The following is a 21717-nucleotide window of genomic DNA, read 5'->3' as shown; positions in this document are numbered from 1 at the left end:
ACGGGTCAGCAAACGGGGGCTGCCAGGGCCCCACAGGCTGGCAGTGGCACGCGGGGAGCAGGGCTGGCAGCTGAGCCGCTTCCCTGCCCGTGGCTCATTAATCTGAGCAGAGGCCGAGGATCTCATGGCAGGATTATTCTCTTCCTGGGAGCTGCATGCCAGCTGCAGGGGATTAATGCCGGTGGTTATATAAAGGAGAGGGGGGCTAGAGCCTACTAGCGCTCAGGCTCGGACCCCAGCCCACCCTATACACACCCAGGGACCCGCACAGCGGAGCAGGCTGGGGACACCCCCCGCCTGCAGTGGACTAAGCAGCGCCAGCCCACACCCGGGATAACGAACAGCATCGATGCTTGGGATGCCCAGGACCGCAGCATCCTTCCCTGCCGCAGAGCTGGGGACGCCCTGCCCGGAGCTGGGGGGCATTTCTCAGCTCAGCGCTGGGGCAGACAGAGGGGCCTTGGGGCAGGGGAAGCTGCAGGAGCCTTGGTCACAGGATGGAGCTTGGGACCTCGGTGCTGGCAGCCACCAGGCAGTGACAGATGGTCCCACGCTCCAGGAGACAGCGCCTGCCACGGGGCTCCCTCCAGCTTGATCCAAATCCAAGCCGCGGCATGAGATTTTCGTGCTGATGGACTGCAGCAGGAATCCAGGGTGTAAAACCAGGTCATGGAGCCCCAGGCGGGGCATAGGGACACGCTGGCCGAGCTCGGTTATCTAACTCCAGCCTCCCTCCACACGCTCCCTTCTCTGGTCCATCACTTGCCCGCAGCAGGACAGGACCAGCGCCTTGGGACAGAGCCCTGGCCAGCTCACCCATCAAAGCATCACCGGGACATCTGGCTCCCTCCAAATAAGGGGGAGTTCTGTCCGCAGCAAGTCACATGAAGGGCTGTGAAAAAACCCCCGAAGTCTTGCATAACCTCGGCTGCAACAACAAAAGCAGGGCACCATTTACAAACAATGCAAAAGAGGATTTATTGAAACCATTCTGGTTAGACCAAGTCCTGTAGGGCACAATTTGCAATAAGTTAAAGAACTAAACCAAACAGTTTTAGTGTTAAAAAACACACTAATACATAACACAGTGATATATGCCATCATCACCCATCTGAGTTATTGAATCAAGGCACAAAGTCATTCATTAAATACTGCAAAAAAACCCCAAACAATTACACAAGGAAATAAGCTGGAAAAAAGACTTGTTTTGTTAAGAAGGTGCTGGTTTGGCACTGATGCGTTTAATTGAGCTGCCACAGGGAAATCTGCGTTTCCAAAGTGTCTGGAAACATTGATGGACAACTTAAAGCCAGAAAAGCCCCCAAAGCCAAAAATCCAGCTCTCCTGAAGGAACATTCAGTGTGCCTATGGGAAAGGTCAGGTCTGGGTAGGGAGCAGAGCAGGGAGTGCCGAAGAGTGTGGCTGTGGTGAGAATACGAGTCGGGCACTTTGCTCCCTGCCAGGCGAGTTTTGGTGGGATACAATCCACATCCAACCTGCAGGTCACAGCAGCGCGCAAGCCTCGGGCTCCCTCCGCCACGCAGCCAGCTCCACCCCAGCCGGCTAAAGCGCAGCCTGAACCTGGCCCTTGCAACCCGGGTTCTGCAGCACTGCTGCAGCCCGTCATCCCTGCGGCGCCACAACACTGGCGCGGGGACCTGGGGGGCTGCTGGGCTTCAGGTCTTTATCCTGCTGAGCAAAGAGGCAACCCAGGCTAGGGGATATGACAGGGGAGCCTCCCTGCACCCCTAGCCTCCCTCAGAAAACAGCTTGGGGCAAGAGGGACAAAGGGGCAAACTCACCATTTTGAGTCCAGCGATGACTTTGAAGGAACATCCCTGGCTTCCTGCAGAGCCAGGACACCCCAGGACTGGGCTCTGTCAGCAGCGCAGCTCCGCAGAGGCCAGCAGCACTCATCCTACACTGCTCCCCTGGCTGCCCAGGTACACATCACGGGGCAGAGGGAGTCAGGGCACCCTTCAGGCAACTACCAGGCCAGCTGGGAGCAGGCAGCAAGCGACCAGGCAGACCACTGATGCTGCAGCTTATTTTGCTGCAAGACTGGGAGGGCTGAAGCTGTGGCACGAGCCTCGGTGACACGAGCTGCCTGAGCCAGCAGCTGCCCTGCAGCAGGTTGAAGTTCAGTGGTTGCCACATAATAACCGATGCCTGACCCTACACAACCTGGCTTAAGTTTCTCCTCCTACAGTATTTCTACACACACCCTGATGTGAGACTAGGCAAGGGAGGGATGCACTGGCCAAACCCCCTCCGGCACTGCAAAAACTTGAGGGAGGTTATTTTTAGGGTGTTTTCTGTCTCACCAGCCAGACGGACACCCAGCAGCTATGACACTTGTGTGTCGGTGTGGCTAGTAAGGGGACTGCAGCTTTCAGGACCGAGTAGCCAATTCAACCCTTTTTCCAGGCTTTGCACCTTGTTTCTACAGTCCACACTGGCACCCACCGGGAGCAAGGCAAAGCAAACACACCGCGCTACAGACATTTCCAGGGGAGACACGATGTTCACACAGCAACCTGTCCCATTCCCTTGGGCTACCAGGCTGGACAGAGAGAACAGCACCCCAAGATCCTCAACCAGCACCACCTCAGTTCCGAGGGCAGGGAGGCAGCACAGAGCTCTCTGTGGAACTGTGCTGCAAAGAGAACCTGTGCTGTTTCCCCACGCGGCTCATGCCATCTTTACAGCCTGCCCACGTCCTGGCAGAGCGGACAGTGCTTGGAGAAGGCTCTTCAGCAGCTGCAAGGGTGAATGAGTATTTGCAGGGCAGCTGGCATTGCCACTCGGGTACAGGGCTCCCTGGAGTAGCAAGCCAAGCTCCCAGGAAAGGTTAAAGTGCAATTCTACTCTGAAAAAATGCCCTAGAGCCTCTCTGGCACCTCAAAAGCAGCAGAAGTGGTGTCCGTACCGGCAGGGACCAGCCAGCCTGGGCTCAGGGTGGTTTTTGTATCACCTAACAAACAGATTGGGGGCAGGGAGGAACACTGCTGCATAAATCAGGTAGGAGACCAGCTCCCTTTCTGTGTCATCAATGCTGCACAGCCTGGCTGGAAAGGAAGCAGCAGAGGAGACAGACACAGGTAGGCTTTTGACTGCAGAGCAGGGCACATGGGGCTGTTCTCAGGAGAAAAGGCCTTTTTCTAAGTAGAGTGATACTTTAACCTGTGCTCTGCTGGCCCAGGCGACACCTAACCGCATCATTGGCCATGGCTGGGTCTATCGCTACACACACCCTGCGGCCACCAAAACAGGGGCCCAAATCCAGGGGAGGGCAATCACAAACCAGCCTGCAGCCAAGCACCTCTCCCACAGCCAGGAGAGCTGACTCAGAAAGCAAATCTAACACCACACATCGAAGCTCCACTTCTCACACAAGCACCCAAGAAATAATCAACTCCGGCTTTCCCAGTAAGCACGTGTTTTCCTCCAGACACAGGCTGAGTCAGCACAGTTCTGTGGGCACAGAAGGACTGAGGGGAAAGCCCTCTTCCCCGAGCTGACGACACTTCAGTGGTGGCCAAGCACTGAAGTTCCATCAGCTCTGAGGACAGATGCACTGGCAGCTGCCCCCACAGCCTGGGCACCCCCAGACACTGGGGCGCTTCCCCACCAGCCATGCTTTGGTTTGCAGATCAAGAAAGGCAGCTTCCCGTGTGAATCCACGACCTGGGTTTGCTAAGAGCATGGCTGCAGAGGAGAGGCAGCTTGGCGCCACGCAGCCCAGGCAGCCTCTCCCCCTCCCCCGGCAAGCTCACACTCGGCTGTGGAATCGCATCCTGTAGAGGCGGTCTCGGATGTACTGGTCAGTGTCCCCAGCCACCTGGCTCAGCCAGATCACCCTGCTCTCAGAGACATCCTCCTTCAGCTTACGCTTCATCAGAGACACTGACCCTGGATCCTCGCTGGGTTGAGGCCCCCTCAACAGCACGTAGCAGGCATGACGGCTCCGCTCAAACAGTGTGGCTGTAACGCAGAGCAGAGGGAAGAGCCCAGCTTAAGGTCTCTGTGTTCAGACTGGCCACCAGACCCAACACCGCGTGCTCACGGAGTCCAGGAGGTACCAGAAGGCCAGCGTCCTCCTGCACCTCCTTGCTGGAGGGCTGGACGGAGAGGACTTACCGTTGAACGCAATTATTTGGTCTGTGTTATTGCGGAGCTCCAACAAGATGTTAGTGTAGGAAGGATGGAAAAGATACAGCTTCTGGAGAGGAGCTCTGGATCCCTGCAATCAACAGGACACTATCAGGACACGGACCCACACGTTATCCCAGAGACTAGTACACCAGCACCAGGTTCAGCTATTACTCATGCCCAACAGAATATATCTGGTCAGATACTTGTCCACGTCTGCACAACTCATCCTGCCTGATGCCACTAGGACTGGTATTGGGATTTTGCTTACTGCTAGGTGCTCTCCTCCCCACTCCAAGCTTCCTGCAAACAGCAGGCCTGCCCGCTAAAGGCAGGAGACAGATTTTTGCCTTAGGGCTGGTAGAGTTAGCGAGGAAAGCACAGGAAGCTCAGCTGGTGCTCGGGCATCCTCCAAGACACAACCTGTCACTAACACTGCCAGCCACTGCCCCAGAGGGCTCTGTTACGCAGCCGAGCTGTGCACCGAAGCTGCCAGAGACCGCCTGGGCGCAGAGTATTCACGTGGCTGAGGGAGATCTCTGCATGCAGTACCGCTGCAGGAGGCTCCCGGTCAAACAGCAGCAACTTCACAGGTACCGAGCCAGCAGTGTCTCACCTCACCTACAGCACCACACCAAGGCACAGCACTGAGCAACCCAGTGACTTTGCTCATAGCACCGCTACATCCCTTTTCTCTACGTAGCCAGGCTCAGGATGACAAAAGCTGCTGATGCCACTACCAGCTGCTAGCAGGAACCCTACTATGGACGTTGTGAAGACCCAGAGGTCTGCCTGCTCCTAGAAGACCAGACTGTTCATAGACCCCACACCCAGCGCAGGAGGCTGCAGTGTTAGCAGCACAGACAGATGCAAATGCGCACACTGGGAGAAGGGGGTAGGTCCACCCAATTCTGGCCCAAAGTCAGGAGAACAGCAACCATTCGGCAGCACTACTCACCGTTTCGTTTCCTGGTGCCTGGTATTCACCCCAGATGAGGAAGGCGGACCGGTGATCAGCAGTAGAAAGTGTGGCTGGCCCTGGGCTCTCTGCTCTCGAGTTCAACTTCAGGTCCCACTGGACTCCTCCAGATCCACTCTCAACGATCATAACCTGGCAGGGAAGAAAGAAAAGGAACTCATACCAAAGAGATCTAACAAGCCATGAGAGAGAAGTCAAGTCAGCTGTCTCTACCCTACACTGTCTACGGGAACAAGTATCTGACACTTGCAAAGATGAGGAAATACTTGAAGCTGAGCATCACAGAGCTGTGAGACCTGGGGTAGGCCACATTAAAGTCACAAATTTTGCAGCTATTTCAAGAGGTTCAGAGCTCTGTCATTGAAGCCTCTTGCTGAGATGCGAATTAACATGCCTCAGCTGGCTTCAATAACCTGTTGAAAGAGATCGTTGCCCAGACTAAAGCTTCCAAAAATCAGCCAGAGGGAACATATCCCACCAGCTGTCCTCAACTCAACGCCTGCTTGAGCTGTGATATGCAGAAAAAAGGGGAGTTAAAAGGAAGAGATCTCAAACCTTCTTCCTGTTGGGTCCAATTTCACTCTCAAGGACAATACCAAGAACATCGGGTTTGTAGTAACCAAGCAGCGGCTCACTAAGGGAGAGAAAAAGAAGGGACAGATCATAGCACACCCTGATGGCTTGGGCATACCTTGTTCCTTCAGAGCAGCCTCTAACCTCCCACAGCTCCCCTGGTAAGAGACTCAACTGCTGCAGCATTACGTTAGCCTGGTGCTACTCCAGCTCTGAGCCCAGCCCTAAGACAGCCATATCACAGCAGGCACAGCATGAAGAATCAAAGCTTTGGGCTCCTCCCTTCTGAAGCAGCACCTGACCTTTGCTAGCAGAGGACAGACAACACACTAAGCATGATCCAGATATATCACAGAGCAGGTTCCTATATTTCAAATGAAGAAAAAAACAAATAGCACCTGCCAGGACACTGCTGTTGCTGGGAACCTGGAAATACCACATCCAACCCACACTGGTAACACTACCTCACAACGCGGGACACATTGAGGCTCCATAAAGTCTGAAGATTTTGTGCACCGATCAGTGTAGCCATCTCTGAGTTTATAACCAAGATGTTCTCCCGTGATCGCCCAGGAATTTTTGCCAGGTAACGGATGTCTCCAAAGCTGAACAAGGACAGAGAAATGATTACGCTTTCTAGCCTGTGGATGGTTTTGTTGTGTGGGTTTGGTTTTTCCCCTGCACAGTAAAGGCAAATTGGAAACCCCAGCCTGCTTTCCTTCTTTTGTGTGAAATCCTGACCAGGCCATCACCACCAGCCCTCTCCCCCAGCTTCGGATGTGCTCCTACTCCAACAGCCACATAGCCAGGAAAGAATAAAGCTGAACCAGGCCATCCTGTCAGGAGGAGCAGTACCCTCCACCCCACCAGCAACCAAGACATAATCTCACACCTGAGAAGGGATAAGCGGTGCGTGGTGCGGTCAATGTTCTTCTCCCACTGAGGATCTTGCTCAAGGCTGGGAAGCTTAATTTCCACCCCAGTTGCCGCACTGTATAGATCTTTCAGGGAATATGCATAGAGAGCGTTTTCTGTGCAAAAAAAGCAAGAATGAGGGAAAAAAGTTATCCTGCCCTTGCTCTGAACTCTACAATTTTCCAGATCTGGCACATCAAATATATTTTTAGGGCTTGCATCATAGAGTTGTAGTGGTATTTTGAGACTCAAGCCTGCTTTTGAATGCTTTTAATATCTTATCTGTTCATAATCCCACTGTTCCACAGTAATCATTTGCTATAAATGACTATTTAAACCTTACATTCTCAACACTTTTCAAATAAAATTACTACCGTCTGTGACAAACCTTAGTTTAAGCAGAAGCCCCCCCCTTCTCTTGCCCTTGAACAGTTCTTTTGCTAGGTGAAAGTATGACACAGCTCGTACAAATGCAAAACACTCTTTCAGACAACTCTTTAGTAATCCTGATTGCAGTTACAATCCCTCTTTCAGACTGAATTCACTAACAGAACTGTACCTGTATAGAAAAGGAAGTAGGAGGAGTCGTCCAGGTTCAGCCTGATATAGCGAGCGTTCCCATCCACATTCAGGCTTCCAGTGGATCCGATCTGTTTGCCATTTTTTCCTGAATGGATGAAGGTCTTAATCTACACAGGGAAGGGATTACAAAAAAAAAAAAAAAGGTTAAAGCTGCATCGCACTGTTACCGCTTCAACTTGAGTGTTTTCCAAAGCTTCTGAGCAGCTGGCACTGAACAGCAGCTGCACGGGAGCAGCATAGGCTCGGATGAGAAATCTCTCCCTGGTTTTGGAGGTGTGGGCACGAGTTAGATGATCCCTCTGCTGTGAACACTTTTGCAAGTTTGAACACCACTTCCAGCACAGTCACTGGTCCCGAGATTTTACTACCTCTGCCAACCACCTCCCTGCAGGACAGCAAAGACCAATTCAAACCTACCGAGCAGTGACAATGATGGAGAGGACTTCAAGGCAGAAACAAAGCAGCAAAATGATACAGGGGGAAACCTGACTTCACACGGTAGCTCTGCTAAATATTTGAAGTGCCTTAATCTACCCCTCCTAAGGCTGACATGAGTCCAAGGGGATAAAAGTGCTGACAGGTTTCTTTATACTCTTTCTGCAGGGTAACAGAATCCATAAAAAAATTTCACCCAAGGAATAAAGGCTAAAATCAGGATCAGATTCAAACATCTGGGCAACAGTCATGGTCTGGGGAGAGCAATGCACACTAGGGAAGAGAGAAGCATCAGACTGAGAGGAACAGCCTCCATCAGAGATTCCAAGTAAGGCAGGAACCCTTCCCTCTTCCTTGAGGCGTAGGGGCTGGGGAAGAGAAGGAAATCTGCTGCTCTCAAAGTCAATCTGGAGAGTCTAGCAGGTGAATAAGGGATAGAGTTTGCGGGGGAGAATGAAGAACACGGCTGGAGAGCAACGCATCCACCAGCTGTTCCCAGCCTCCTGCACTGGGAGGAGACACATACTAGCTCTTGTAGATCAGCTTCACCTTCACTTGCAAGCGCTGGTTCAGCAGCTGCCCCGGGACAGCAACAGCCAAAGGTATTTACAGCGAGAGAGAATACACACCACCTTACTCACTGCCTTGCTCAATACCTCTGTGCGCTGCTACCAGTGATGTATCCTGAAAAATGTCATACTTCCCTGGATGTATTTGTTCTGAAGCTTGCAGCAGGTAGATTCTCAGAAGGTGCCACCTAAACCCTCTGCACAAAGACCCCTCCCCAGACTGCTCAAAGCTCTGCCATTTCAGGAGACAGCAGCATAATGTAACGTTCAACTTCAGCCCTTGTTAGCAACAAAGCTAATTTACTTAAGTTCTGAATCCCCCTTCTGACAAGACTGCCTTTTTCTAAGCTGCAAAGCTCCGCTGAAGTTTCCTACATTTTGCATCATTTCTCAAAACAGAACGTACTTTTACTTAAGTTGACAGAGCGCTTGCCAAGTCCAGAGGGGGGAAGGGTTTTCATACCAAGATAGCTAGAGAGGTTAAATGGAAAACAAATCAAAAGGCAGTCTTGCAGAACAGAGACTGCACTCAAACGTTTTTGGCCACCTAATATTATTAAAAAAAAAAAAGTCTTGAGATAACTGGGATAGCAAAAGCAAGGAGGAACGAAAACAGAAGAGAAACGTAGGAGTCAGAGGGGATAGAATTTCTGATGACTCTGGCACCAACAATGCCTCGGGCAGCAAAACCCTATTTGCTTATGGAGGGCTCTGGTATGAGGATATGGAGCTCCCACTCCTCCCATCAGACCTGCAGGAAACGGTAACTTTTGAATGCTTTAAACAGGAGAGATTGCACGTGCAGATGATTCTAGACCACTCAATCATGGGTGCAGACGTTTTAGTACAAAACCACTTTTAGCTACATGACATTCCCCCTCTAATAAATGGGAAAAGCAATACTGGAATGGAGATAACGCAACTAGCAGCTATTTCACTAAATGAACCCAAGTCAGAATTAAGCAGCGCAGTGACACTAGGAAGAAAGCTGTGCAAACCAGACCACAGGCAGAGATATGAAAGGTATCAGAAAAGGGCAGTGGTGGTACAAAAGCACTGGCTGTCAGCTGTGCTTTGATCTAAAAGCCAAACCTGTCAGGGTTTGCTCACTTTCACTTCTCTAAGCAGAGTCCCAGAAAACTGCAAGCTCATCTCGCCTAGGCTCACTCCACACACAGCCCAGGAACATGCAGTGAGGAGTGCAGACTGAAAAGGAGGAGGGATTCCTGGTCAGTTTTTTCTTTTCTTTTCTTAACCCTAAAACTTGCATTGATTTGGGAGTACATCTCTGCAGGGTGGGAAAGAACCTATTCCAAACCCACAGAAATCAGAAAGGCCTCTGGACACTTCTTCCTAGAGTACAAGATCGAAATAAATAGCATTCCTGCCATGCTCTGTGGTCCGGCCACTGGCTTTATCACAGCATCAGAGTGACATACCTTATCTCCTGTAGCAATAAAGATTATCAGGTCCTGAACTCCGTCACTATCCACATCTGGAATCACTGACACAGGAGTCAGCACAGTATAATTAGCTCCAAAGTCACTGGACTGTCTCCACTGAACTTCCCCTAGAAGACAGTTATTGGGAAACATTCACTAAAAACGCACTTTAGGCTGAAAGGCTTTTAATGCCCCTGCTCCTGGAAGTACTTGGCAGTAGCCAGCCATTTACAGCTCATCAGCTCCACAAACCACTCACATTTATGCTCATCATGGGGTACTTTGTTGCATTTCAAAAGAGTCCCAGTATCCACAATTTCAACTTAATTTGGAAATAATTCTAGCTGCCTGCACAAGTGCACCCAAATATCCTCGGCACAAAGAACGACTTGCTTTTCTTGTGCCTTAGGTTAACAAGCTTCCCAGCATGTTCATGGCAGAGAGAATCCTTTTTTGTGATCTAAAACCTTGCTGCCATGTACTTTTTAAGGAAGACTTAAGTAACTAGCTAGGTGTTCAGAGGGAAAATGCTTACCCTCCCCTTTACACAGTATTGCACACAGCAATTATCATTTCAGGAATGCAAAGTAATCATCTGTTCTTTGTCAGGAAGGCAGCTGTACTGCAGACCAAGGAATTACTACCTGACACTGTCTGCGCAGCCTGTATTTCCAGTAGGATTCCTCCAAAGCTTTTACTGAAACATTGACAAAAATACTTGGATTTGTTACTATGACAACAGATGTGAAGTAGAGAAGTGTCCCTAGGAAATCATGGGAAGGCAAGAATTTTACTCACTGGAGAAAAAAAAGCAGGCAAAGGAAGGAGAGAATTTAATTTTTAAATAACTATATCCTGGCTTCAGCACAATCCAAAGCTACAACAGTAAGACCAGGCTGACAAAATTTGCATTTCAGTGCATAAGGTTCTGTTCTTTGCTGGTTAGACAGTGGATATAGTTTTGGAGAAAGCATCTTTCTTAAAAGAACAGCCTGACTTAACAGAAACAGGTAACAGTGAGACAGATTCAACACAAAGGACTTCAAAAGTTTCATGCTCTAACATAACCTCCAACAAGCACAAACTGTGAAACCAGTCCCACCCTGCTCCATCAACAGAAGACGGGACTATCCTGTCCAACATCTGGAGTGCTACGGAGCTTCCCTGGAGCCTGAGGTCACAGCAGAAGGAAGGCAACAGAAGCCAAGATGGAAATTAGACAAATGCCTAAACAGCAAATCTAACCTGGGTGAATGGGCTGGGGTTTTTTTGGGTTCGGAATGAACAATAAAATTAGGACTTAGGTGACAGTTCAGCTCTCACTTCAAGTAGCTGCAGAAGACACAGAGACTTCTCTCCCTGTCAGACATTCTCTAGGCTGGTGTTCTGGTTTATTCAGTGATTTCTCCTACAGAAGCAATTTCATACACCTGATCGTTGTAGGCCCCTTTCTGCCATAACCCTTAGGAGACCAGAACTACTCACAGGGCTCACAATGCAGGCTGCTGGAGGATAAAGTGGAGAGAGAAGGTGTAACGGAACACTTCCTCCCGTCCTCCTCCTCAAGACTCTGCTTCTGGCCCTTGCAGAGATGGAACACGCAGCCACACAGACTTTTGCTCTGACCTGGAACAGCTAATCTTAAGCTCTTGTGTCCCAGTTTGCTCATAAGATAAACACGCAGGAATGTCAGATGCCCCACACAAACAGAAGCATGCAATCCTACACTCTCCTTATTGTTTGCTCAGGCCACTTCTGGCAATGAAGCAAACAAGACTTAACACAACTCAAATCTAGAGAAAAGCACTAACTTTATCAGCATTTAGAGATCGAAACCACATCAGACACTTTCAGATGATAATCTGCCTACCTCTCCTTCAATCCTCCTATAGGCAGAAGCTAGACAGTCTGAGAGCCCCGGAATCTCACCAATCCTCACGATGATGAACCATTAGCAGCTAAAGATTGTTCTGGCTGCTGTTTTTAGCACAATGTGATGTAAGTCAAGACTTTGCCACTTCAAATACATTTAGCCTATTTAAATAGGCAGGTTTTCATCTCTTGCTTTTAATTTGTCTGTGGAATGTTTTTTTTACTGTATTGTTGCTGTGACCTGTGGCTTAGCCTGGTTCCTCCTCTCCATGCTTGTGCTATTTCTTTATGGCTGTCTTTAGTTACATGCCTTTGGCTCAGCAACCACCTTTCTACACTTTGACCTGAAAGCAACTACTTCATTAATAGTCTATAAATAACCTATGCTAAAGCCTACCAATGAGGGAAACGGTGCTAACATATCTCTGTTGGTACAGAAGCTTCCCAGCTCTCTGTGTGTCTACACTTCCATCTACACTGGAAATTAAAAGCTATACTAGATTTTCCTCAGGTTTCTTAAGAGTTATACCTCTTGTTATTTCTCTCTCCCAGGTTTTGGAAAATAGGGCGTGAGAGGTTCAATCCAGACACAGAGGACGGGATCCTAGGCATGTTTCCAAGGAAGAACACGCATTGTTCAGAACCTCTGAAACTGACTCCCAACAAAATGGAAATGTATTTCAGGCTTCGACACTGCGGAAGGTTCAAGGTGCAACAGATGATCACTGCCCTGTTCCCAGAGAAGTACAGGCATTCCTTACACGCACCCTGCGTTAGGCAAGATGATGATGAGGTTCTCCATCTACAGGTTCAGAAATGAAGGTGGCTTTCCAGGGGAACCGGGCAAAATCTACACTACTGAAACAGGCCGGCGAGTACTTATCCTAAGTGCTCTCCTTGATGACTTTAAAATCATAAATCCCTAAAACTCCCACTCCTTTTGCTGCTGCAGGCACTCCTAGCACTCACATGTAAAAGACTGAAAAACGTTGCAGGTATGGGTTTGTGCCCAGCCCCTGAGAGTATAAAGTAACACTCACAGCTCGTGACTCCTTCTCCCGTTTCAAATGCTGTTGAAATATTGGTCTTACAATACAGCGGCTGGCACAAACCACCACAACGGAGTCCAGCCTTTGGAACACAGGCTGAGAGAACAGGCACTTCTCGATGGCCCAGCCAATGGCCCTGGCAAGGTTTTCAAGACAATAAATGCCCTGCACCCATTGTTCCAGCAAGTCGTGTCACGCTGGCAGCCTCAGCCTCCGAGGTCCGAAGGTCCCCAGGTGAGGAAAGCAGCAGCACGGTCCCCTGGATGGCAGCAGTACTCTGTGTGCCACTCACCTGTCTGCAGGTCAACTGCCGTAAGAGACACTGGCTTCCCCACGACCAGACAACCCGGGGCCTTGGCCCCCCCGAGCTGCTTGATGCCACACTCCATCCACTCCACTTCCTCGGCAGCGGGCCTCTCCCAGAGCGTTCTGCCATTCGTGCCAGACACGGCAGCGATGAAGGCACATGGAGAAGGCAGACCTGAAGAGAAGAGATGTCAGAGGGTGCACTAGCTACTACACCTACCTTTGCTGCTCCGCACGACCTGAGCTGGGGCTTACCCAGTTGCCCTCCTCACCCAGTTAACCCAGTTTTCACTCCCAGTCCCATGGCAGCCTTGCTAATTAGAGCTTAAAGAGAAAGAACAGCCCTCACTACAAGGCTTTCTGTTTCTGAATCAGCTACCTTCATCCAGGCAGGATCTGTTGAAGCTGCTGCTGCCATTGTTAGCTTTGAAAGCAAAGATGACATCTTGCACTCTGTCTTCGTTCACATCTTCCATAGCAAGAAACTGGTAGGCCACTAAAGAGATCACAAAAGAGATGACAAGCCAAGCACTGTTGGGGATTGCCTCAACCAACAGCAGAGCTAGCTGGAGCAAAACACAAATTCCTAGAGACCTACTCACTGCCTCCATCTCTGTACAGGGTAACAGCAGGACAAACTGGCTTTTGTGTTAAAAAAAGCTATCTACATGAGTACCAAGGATGGGAAGTCAGTGCCAAAGGATTTTTTCGAATTTGCTGTCCCCCAGAGGATTTGTCTGTTTTTATAGCCAAGCAGCCAGAATTTGAACTATGTTCAACAAAGAACAACTCTGGTCTTGCTGTGGGGTTATTATTCCTGAAATATAAAAAAAAAAACAAACCCAAACCCCATGAAACCCAGCCTCAGATATTCCATCTTTCTCACTCTCAGGTAAAAGCAGCCTTCTTCAGCTCAGAGTAGCAGAACTTGGGATTTCTGCATTAACACACAGAAATCAGTCCCCGTTGGTGAGCAATATCTCTGCATCTACAGGACAACCAGCACACACCCACTGCACATAAGATTACAGAAAAGCTTTCACAGAAGCCAAGGCTGACCCACCAGGGAGCAGTAGCCAGGCTAAAACCCAACTAAAGCAACTACAAATTTGCGCAATTTATAAAAAAGCCAAGAGACAATTATTCTTCTCTGCTTTTCGTTAGCCATGGGGAAAAGTTAGAAAGTCATACTGACAGAGGTAAAACTGCCTAATTGTCTCCAAATCTCAGCTCAAACTTCAAGGGAACATTTTACAGACCAAACTTCAACAAAGATTTATTAGCAGATACCCTTCCCCATTTCTTTTTTCCAAATGAGGCCAGGCTGCTACCTTCTTAGTGCTTCAGAGCGGCATCTAATTTCTCCATTAGATCCTGTAAACACCTCCTGGAAGGCCACTCCAATTATGACGGGCCACTGCTTATCCAGGTCAGGTATTCACAGCTCTCACTCCCAAGGGCAGCATCCCTGCAGGCCTGGCTCTGGATCGCACTTAGGTAGAGGTCCACAACTCAAATTTGTGGCACATAAAGGTAAAGGACTGTTGGTAAGTATTTATTCTGCTGCAGCAAGCTCACCTGCATTATCGTAGTTTCGGAACCATGTTCTTTCTGAAACTGGCCTCTCTGGGCAAGGAATGATAAATGAGAAAGCAAACACAATTATCAGACACAGAAATAATGAGATGAAGAAGGCAGCAGTGCGCCACCGGGACAGCCGAGACAGTCGTGATGACTGCTTGCTGACAATTCTTCTCTCCACAGAGTTTTCATGGTTCTCTTGGGCTTTCACATCCTCAGTCTTCAGAGGGTGGATCTCAGCTTCTGAGTCTTTGTTATCCATCACAGCTCATTCATCAGTATTCAGACACCCTTCTCTCCCTTCAACTGCAACAATAGAAAGAGCAGTTAAAAGAGATTTTGGAATATATAAACAACCCAACAAAAACTACCTGATATTCACACTGGAAACATTTAATGGGAGCTGAGCAAATCAGTCGGATACAAAGTGCTGTTGGTACCAGAGGTCTCCCACAGGGAGTGATGGGGAGAGACCATGAGATGCAGGAACAACACTGTTTCTTCTTCAGACCAGGAAGTCAGCTCTGCTAGACCTGGACAAAGATGGGTGCAGCCTCTATGTGGAAATGACTGACTGGTCTGTAGGTCTCCCTCAAGAAAAACACACCAAAAGCTCCTTTTGCTGCAAAGACTTCTTGTCACCTCCCATGTACGTCGTTCTGACTCCCGGCTGGAGAGGTGAAAGGAAACACTCATGACCTTTACATCCCAAAATAAGGCTGTTCCCTGCTGTAATGAGCACCTGAGCTTCCCCAGGAGACAAATGCCAGCATATTCTGTATAGGAACAAACCAACGCTATTCAACACCTTCTCAGATGAGAAACCACTTGGTAAGTTTAGCAACCCAGCCCTGCAGAAGGCAAGAGAGTGATTACTTCCCCCCGCTCCCCCGATGAAAAGGCGTAAGTTGAGACTAAAATCAGGCAGATTTTATTTCATCAGAATGGAAGAGTTAACAACAGCTGTTTTATCTTCTCCTGCTATAAAACACAATCCTGAGCTGCAGTAACAGAGGGGTTCTGTGCTAATTTGTTATAAAAGGGGGGGAAAAAAAGAAAAATAAAAAGCCCTGGTCAGTTACAGAGGCTGTAACTCATTACTCACAACAACAATAAAAATCAATGTTATATATAGTTTCTCTGATAGTGCTTCTTTAAAAAATACAGCGGAAGGGAAGAAATAAATAACAACACATTCCAGTAGCCTTGGAAAAAGCTGCATGACAGTGTCATAAAAAGTTATATCAGAGCAAATAAACATGACAACCGAGCCAATTTTCCATGACTGTGCCCCAGCAGTCACGTGCCTGGATTGTCTGTTGGAGCAATGTACTTCCCCAGCAGAAAATAGCTTAAACTCAGCACCGACACACAACGCAGGGAGCTTGGGCTTTCAGCTCCAACAACAATGGGGCTCGTTACCTCTTACGTTTCATGCCCAAGTTCATTTACAGGTTTCAAAGAAACAGAAGGTGAGAGGAGGCCAGGCTCCTTCAGGGAGCTGCAGCTTGACTGGGGGTTTCACCTCCCTGGATTGTCTGTCCCACCACAGGGAAGAGCTGCAGAGGCCTCTTCTCTTCTGGGTACAAATCACAGCAGGGACAGACCTAGAGCAAGGCAGGGGTTGAGCATGTGTGGTGATCGGGACAGCCTGGCACGCTACTGTCAATCCCCAGCTAATCTGAGCACCTGCTGGACTTGTAAGGCTGGAGTTAGGAAGCACATACTCCAGCCGGAGCACTCTGGCATTTATTCTACAACGGCACATCGAGTACAAGATCTTGCTGCAGACAATTTAATTCAAGCTGCACAAGCCCATGTGAATGCAATTAAATCAATAATGCAGAAGTTGTATCTTATTCCAAAGATCTCACTCCAAAGACCTCATCCGCCCCTCACATCAGTCTACCAGCAACAGCAGAGACACCTTCACGAGGCCGGCTGTTGCCAGACTGGCCGCAGGCGCCTGACAAAGGTAGGAAGGCTCCATATGGAAAGGGGAAGAAAAGAGTCTCATGCATTCAGCCTTCCTCCTGATCTGGCCATCACGCTGGTGAGCCGAGCACCGCTCCGTTACTGGAGCCGGGCGAGCACCAGACCTTCAGCAGGTTCAAGGTACAAGGCTCCAGGCACAGGCTGAGCAAATGATTAACTGCGGCAGAGCAACCACCGCTGCAGCGATGGGGGACGATGGCAGGAATGGGTTACGTGACCTCCCTTGCGGTGAGACAGATGGTGCATGTGTCTCTGGCATGCCTGTCTCCAGCAGCAGGGAGAGGTGCATCTTCTCAAACACTGTTGTAGCCAGTGTCTGCGGCATGGGCTACAACAGGGCTCCAGCACAACCCCACCAGCCTCCCCAGCACGGAGCCAGGAGCCCTCCAGGGCACAGCCGAGTGTTTCCAGCACCTATGAGACTTCCTGAGAAGGAAAAAAACAGGCTTCTACTCAAAAAGTCCAAAAGGGACACTAACCCTCTATGGAAGGCGTATTTTTATGACTCACTATAAATCACACCACTGTCATCTAGATTGGGATGAGAACAATTAAAAAAGTGGTAATTATCCTGACAACCCCAGCAATTCCCCTTCTTTTGCAGCAATGACCCTCGGAGTCACCAATTACAAAGAGCCCTCAATGTCTTTGGAGCAATTCTTTCTCTTTTCTTTCAGGGTTTGAATAATGCCCTTTGCACCCCTGCCAGAGCAGAGACAGTGCCAGAACAACGACCACAGAGGTCAACGGCAAACACTCAAACAATGCAGGAAATCCCATCGCCCGCCGTTGCCAAAGTACATGCTGGCAGCATGTGAAATGGTCTGAGCTCCGAACAACAAAGAAGTCTGGTAATCAGTTTAATTGAAGACAAGCAGAAAATGATAGTGTGCATTTCAGATTATTTTACTGTCCTCTAGCAGCCGGCATTTTGTCTCCTGCTGGTGGAGGACACAAAATAATTCACTGGAAAATTTACGCATCCAGGCACCTTGCAAGGAAATACACAGTGACAGGATCCTGTGCTGCTGCATTATTAACACAGGCTGCATGCACTAGATCTCGTAGCTAGCACTGTCTCTCCACTTGAAGATGGGATGCCTCCCCATGAAAAAACATGGGAGAGACTTCATAGAAAAAGAAATAATTAGAAACCACATGCAACAGACCCAAACGGAACCCACACAGCTCAAGGAGCTGCACTACAGCCAGGATCTGCATCTCATACGACTTCAATTGCTGGTGTGTGCACTTCCATCACTCCCCAAGCTTTAAAAGCTACTCACCTTCAGCAACAGGAGGAGCTAGGAGCAGTCCCTGAAGAAAGCCAAGGAGGAACAAATACCCTTTCCTGTCCCACAGTGACAATGCTGTCCTCAGGACAAAACCAGCTTTACTCACCTTCATGGGGGACTGTTTTTCCTCTTCTCCTAAAGCTACACTATAGCACAGATTTACAAATCTGATCTGGATCAAACCAGTGAAACCTGTGCAGCAAGTGGTTAGTGCCAAGCCACAGCTAAATCCAAGAGACAAACTACCATTACCAGCCAGCCAGAACTGCCCGACAAGCACAGAGAACCACATCCAGTCAGACGTATGAAGACTGGTGATAGAAACCATTTAAGTATTGGTGTGATGGAAGGTTTAACTCATTTTCCACCCATAAAATACCAAACCACAGCATTTGTAATCTGACCAGGCACCAGTTCTTCCTGGAAAACTTCCAGCAATATATTGTAACTTGGATTTGATGATCAACACGTTTATATCTCTCACAGATTGAAGAAAACAGATTCTAACTGGCCATTTTAGGAACCCAAATCCAGCATTTGACTATTTTGGTTCTTTTTTTTTGTTTGTTTAAGCACCTTAAAGATTTCCTTCCTGTCAGCCAGAAACTGTTGAAGCCCCAGACTGCCATCAATAATGACAAGACAGCTTCCAAGTCTTGCTCTGAGTAAGAGGCAATGTCCCTTTCACGGCTGCCTTCCACCAGCAGAGTGCTCAGTTTTGATCCCATGTGTGGCATGGCACTGCAGCAAACCCGCCGGGCAGTCACCTGCTGCAACATTAAGACATTATTGGGTCATTTTTTCCCTGTTCTGCAGCCCCACTTAGATCAGGGTCCACCCTTAAGGAAATAAACATACATTTTCCCTGAAATAAGATTTTCCTTTCCAAATACACTCAGGCTGCACAAGCTTACGGTTTTGCTGGGTCATCTGCAGCTCATAACTCTTTCTTGATATAAAGTCACAGCCACAGGCTAGTGGGGAGAATTGCCTCAAGGAGATCATCCCCTTCTGACACCAGGGTACCTCTGCTCCTGCTTGTGCCCCTACGACCTTTGTAAGGACATGATTTGTAACCCAGACCATACCAAAGACAAGGCAGGCAACCAGCTCAGGGAAACACTCGCATTCTGCTTCTACAGCTGTCCTTTCCCCTCCCCTCCCTCTTGCTATTTTGCCTCTGTTAACACATATCCCTTCAAAACATCAGGTTCTTCTTAAATGACACTTAACTCTCTGGTGCAGACACAACAGGTGCCACAGAGCATTCACAGCAAGTGAACTAGAAACTCCTCCAGAGCACAACCAAATGTCACCTTAGAATGTGATACATCTGTCATTTGTAGGAGAAAATTCCTCTTTTCCAGGAATCTTCTTTTACAGTCAGGGGTTCAAGCAGAGAAACTCGATCTGTTTAGTGAAGAGCAAAACACAATTCAGGACTTCTTCCAAGAGAGCAACGGGAAGAGCAAAAATCTTAAGATGAAGGACAGCATTCAAGCTGCAAAGCTGTGTGGAACTGATTATAGGTTAGGCCTGTAATAACAAGTGAGCAGCAAAAACACATGGCATTTATCATCCCAGAAGTTACAAGCTTGGCTGGACCCAAGCCACTCACCCTTACTGACGGACGTCAGAGATGTCCCTGCCTCATCCACAGGGCTCCCCTGCTTGTGTCAGAAGCACAGCAACTCCTCTGCACTGCCAGAGATCTAACACCACAGGGGCTCTGGAAAGATCTCAGTGCATGAAAACCCTTTAGAAGAGGCTGTGGTCATTTCACATACGTCTATCAAAAAGAAAAAAAGTACATTTTTTTAAGTGGAGCACTTGGTCACAAACTCCGTGCTGCCTGCTGGATCCTTCCTGCACAGCCTAGTGAGGTTTACGGCAGCATGAAACAATGGCCTTCCTCCAGCTGCTGTTGTCCTTGGCAGCCACCTCCAAGAGAAAATTCTTTTCTCCCACCCAGAAATGGAATTTTTCTTTTTCTCTCTTACATGCATACATGGAGGAAAGCCCATTCACAGGCCATTCCACCCAATCACCCAACATCCAGCCCTGCAGAGCCTCACAGCTCCCACCGTGCCCAGGCAGCTCCTCGAACAGGGCCCAGCTCTGCCCTGGCACTGAGGAGGGCTGGCTCCAGTCACACCAAGTCATCCCTCCCCTGCAGGGCAGGCTGCCCCTCTGACTCCCAGCAGTTACGTGAGAGGTTTTTGCCTTCCAAAAGAAGAAAAAAAGGGTGGAAGTAAGATAGGAATTTAGCACATTAAATCATTTTTCTTTCTGCAGGAACGGCTCTGATTCATGCCAGCAGACAAGGCTTACGGCCCACTGAAGGAAAGAGAAATGTGAATTTGAATGGTCTCCAGGAAGAGTGCTGAAGGCTGTGAGCTAAGCTCTACAGAGGTGAGGGATTTCTTGTATTTCTATTTGATTGAAACACAGACCCATACTCGCAAGTGCCGTGTAAGCGTCTCCCCAGGACTCCTACGCAGCCTGCCAGCCACACGGGCTAAACCAGCTCAGATCAAACGGAGTGCACAAGCAGCAAGCTACCTCGGCAGAGCCCCAGGCTTTTGCAAAACGGATAAAATTATTTCCCAGGCTTCTTGATTTGGTTTTGTGCAACTTCTCTAGCTGCTTAAAAGGGACAGCAACCCCCCGCGAACACAGGGCCAGGCACCAGGGCTGGGGGAAGGCAGCGGCGAGCGTGGAAGGGGCCAGGGTGTTTCAGGCCCGAGCAGCGCTGCTGCCCAGCCGGGGCCAGGCCGCGGGGCAGCGTGGGGCCAGCCCCGCCGGCTCCACCGGCGCGTTCCTTCTGCCAGCTCCGAGCTGCCGCTCGAGCACCGCCTGGCTCCCGCGGCGGAGCGGCCGGTGCCCGGGCAGCGGGAGCCGGGTCCCTTCCCCGAGAGCCACCCCCGCAGTACCGGAGCCCGCGGAAGGAGCGGCCCGCAGCCGGGCCCAGGTCCTGGCGCCGCACCGGCGGGGCAGGCCAGCAGCTCGCCCCGTTCCCCGGCTGCAGCCCAGCCTCCCCCCGCCACCACGGGGCGCCGGTTGCGGCGGGGCGCGGCCGGCCCGACCCCACCCCCGGCCCGCTCCGCACTCACCGCCGCCACTTCCGCCTCCATCCCCCGCCGCCCACCTGCCGGAAGTGACGCATCACGCAGGTGATCGCTTCCGCCCCGCCGCCGCGCCTGCGCAGTGGGGCGGGCGGGTGAGCAGGGGCGGGCGGCGCGTCCCGGTAGCGGCGGTGCGGGCGGGGAACCCGCAAGAACAAGGCCGGCCAGCACTGGGAGCCACAAACACAGATCTTTAATGCGATCAGACCGCGAGAGAACAGCACAGTCACGTACAGGCATCCCGAGAGCGCGCCCGCCGCCCCCCGGGCCCGCCCCGCCGCCCCCGGGCCCCGCTCTCCCCGCACCCGACACGGAGGTTACAAAAACAATACGTGAAACCGCGGAATTAGTTGTAAAAACGGACAGGGAAGGGGGTCGCATGCACTAAGGACTAACACCGAGGGACCGCCGGGACGGCCGCAGGGAAACCCACACCGTTAAGCAGCGTTACCGGAGCCTGGAAGGGAAAAAACACCCGGCGGACCCCCCCTCACCGGGCACAGGGCCCCCCCCAGCATCTACAGCCTCTGTCCTGCTCCGCCGCCTGGCAGCGTCAGGAGGGAAGCTGTCTCCATGGGGATCACCGGCCTGGCCGAGCCCACGGGCAGCCGCCAGGCTCGGGCCCGCCAGCACCCAGCTGGGTGGGCGGCAAGTGCTTTACTCACACAATTCTCACAAAATACCGATCCTCGGGGTCTCAACTGTGGCTGGCACAGCAAGGCGGCCTTCCTCCCCTAGTGTAAAATAAACCTAGTTACAAATAAGCTAGTTACAATATGCAAATTCCTCCCACAGCATTAGGACACAGCTGGCGCCTCGGTCCCAGGAGAAGCGAAGCAGTGCACAC

The 21717-nt window shown here is 50.2% G+C and overlaps 1 protein-coding gene across 3 annotated transcripts; it reads right to left on the bottom strand.

Moving 5' to 3' along the window:
* Positions 1-953: 953 nt before the first annotated feature.
* On the bottom strand, positions 954-20937 carry FAM234A (family with sequence similarity 234 member A). Of its 3 annotated transcripts, XM_037386634.1 has the most exons (14): positions 20859-20929; positions 19364-19534; positions 19062-19155; positions 14453-14761; positions 13254-13370; positions 12861-13049; positions 9645-9775; positions 7179-7308; positions 6597-6735; positions 6169-6309; positions 5687-5765; positions 5111-5263; positions 4141-4243; positions 954-3984 (listed from the first exon to the last, which is right to left on the bottom strand). In XM_037386634.1, the coding sequence occupies exons 4-14, from the start codon at positions 14715-14717 to the stop codon at positions 3773-3775; spliced, it is 1659 nt and encodes a 552-aa protein (XP_037242531.1). In that variant the 5' UTR covers positions 14718-14761; positions 19062-19155; positions 19364-19534; positions 20859-20929; the 3' UTR covers positions 954-3772. The 3 variants fall into 3 exon arrangements, with proteins under 3 accessions (XP_037242531.1, XP_037242532.1, XP_037242534.1); XM_037386635.1 differs by lacking the exon at positions 19062-19155; XM_037386637.1 differs by lacking the exons at positions 19062-19155; positions 19364-19534 and having other exon boundaries at positions 20859-20937.
* Between the last annotated feature and the right edge of the window lie 780 nt (positions 20938-21717).

The sequence above is a fragment of the Falco rusticolus genome, chromosome 4, assembly GCF_015220075.1.
Source record: "Falco rusticolus isolate bFalRus1 chromosome 4, bFalRus1.pri, whole genome shotgun sequence".
Lineage (NCBI taxonomy): Eukaryota > Metazoa > Chordata > Aves > Falconiformes > Falconidae > Falco > Falco rusticolus.
The sequence above is the reverse complement of the archived record's forward strand: the minus strand, read 5'-3'. Positions and strand labels throughout refer to the sequence as shown.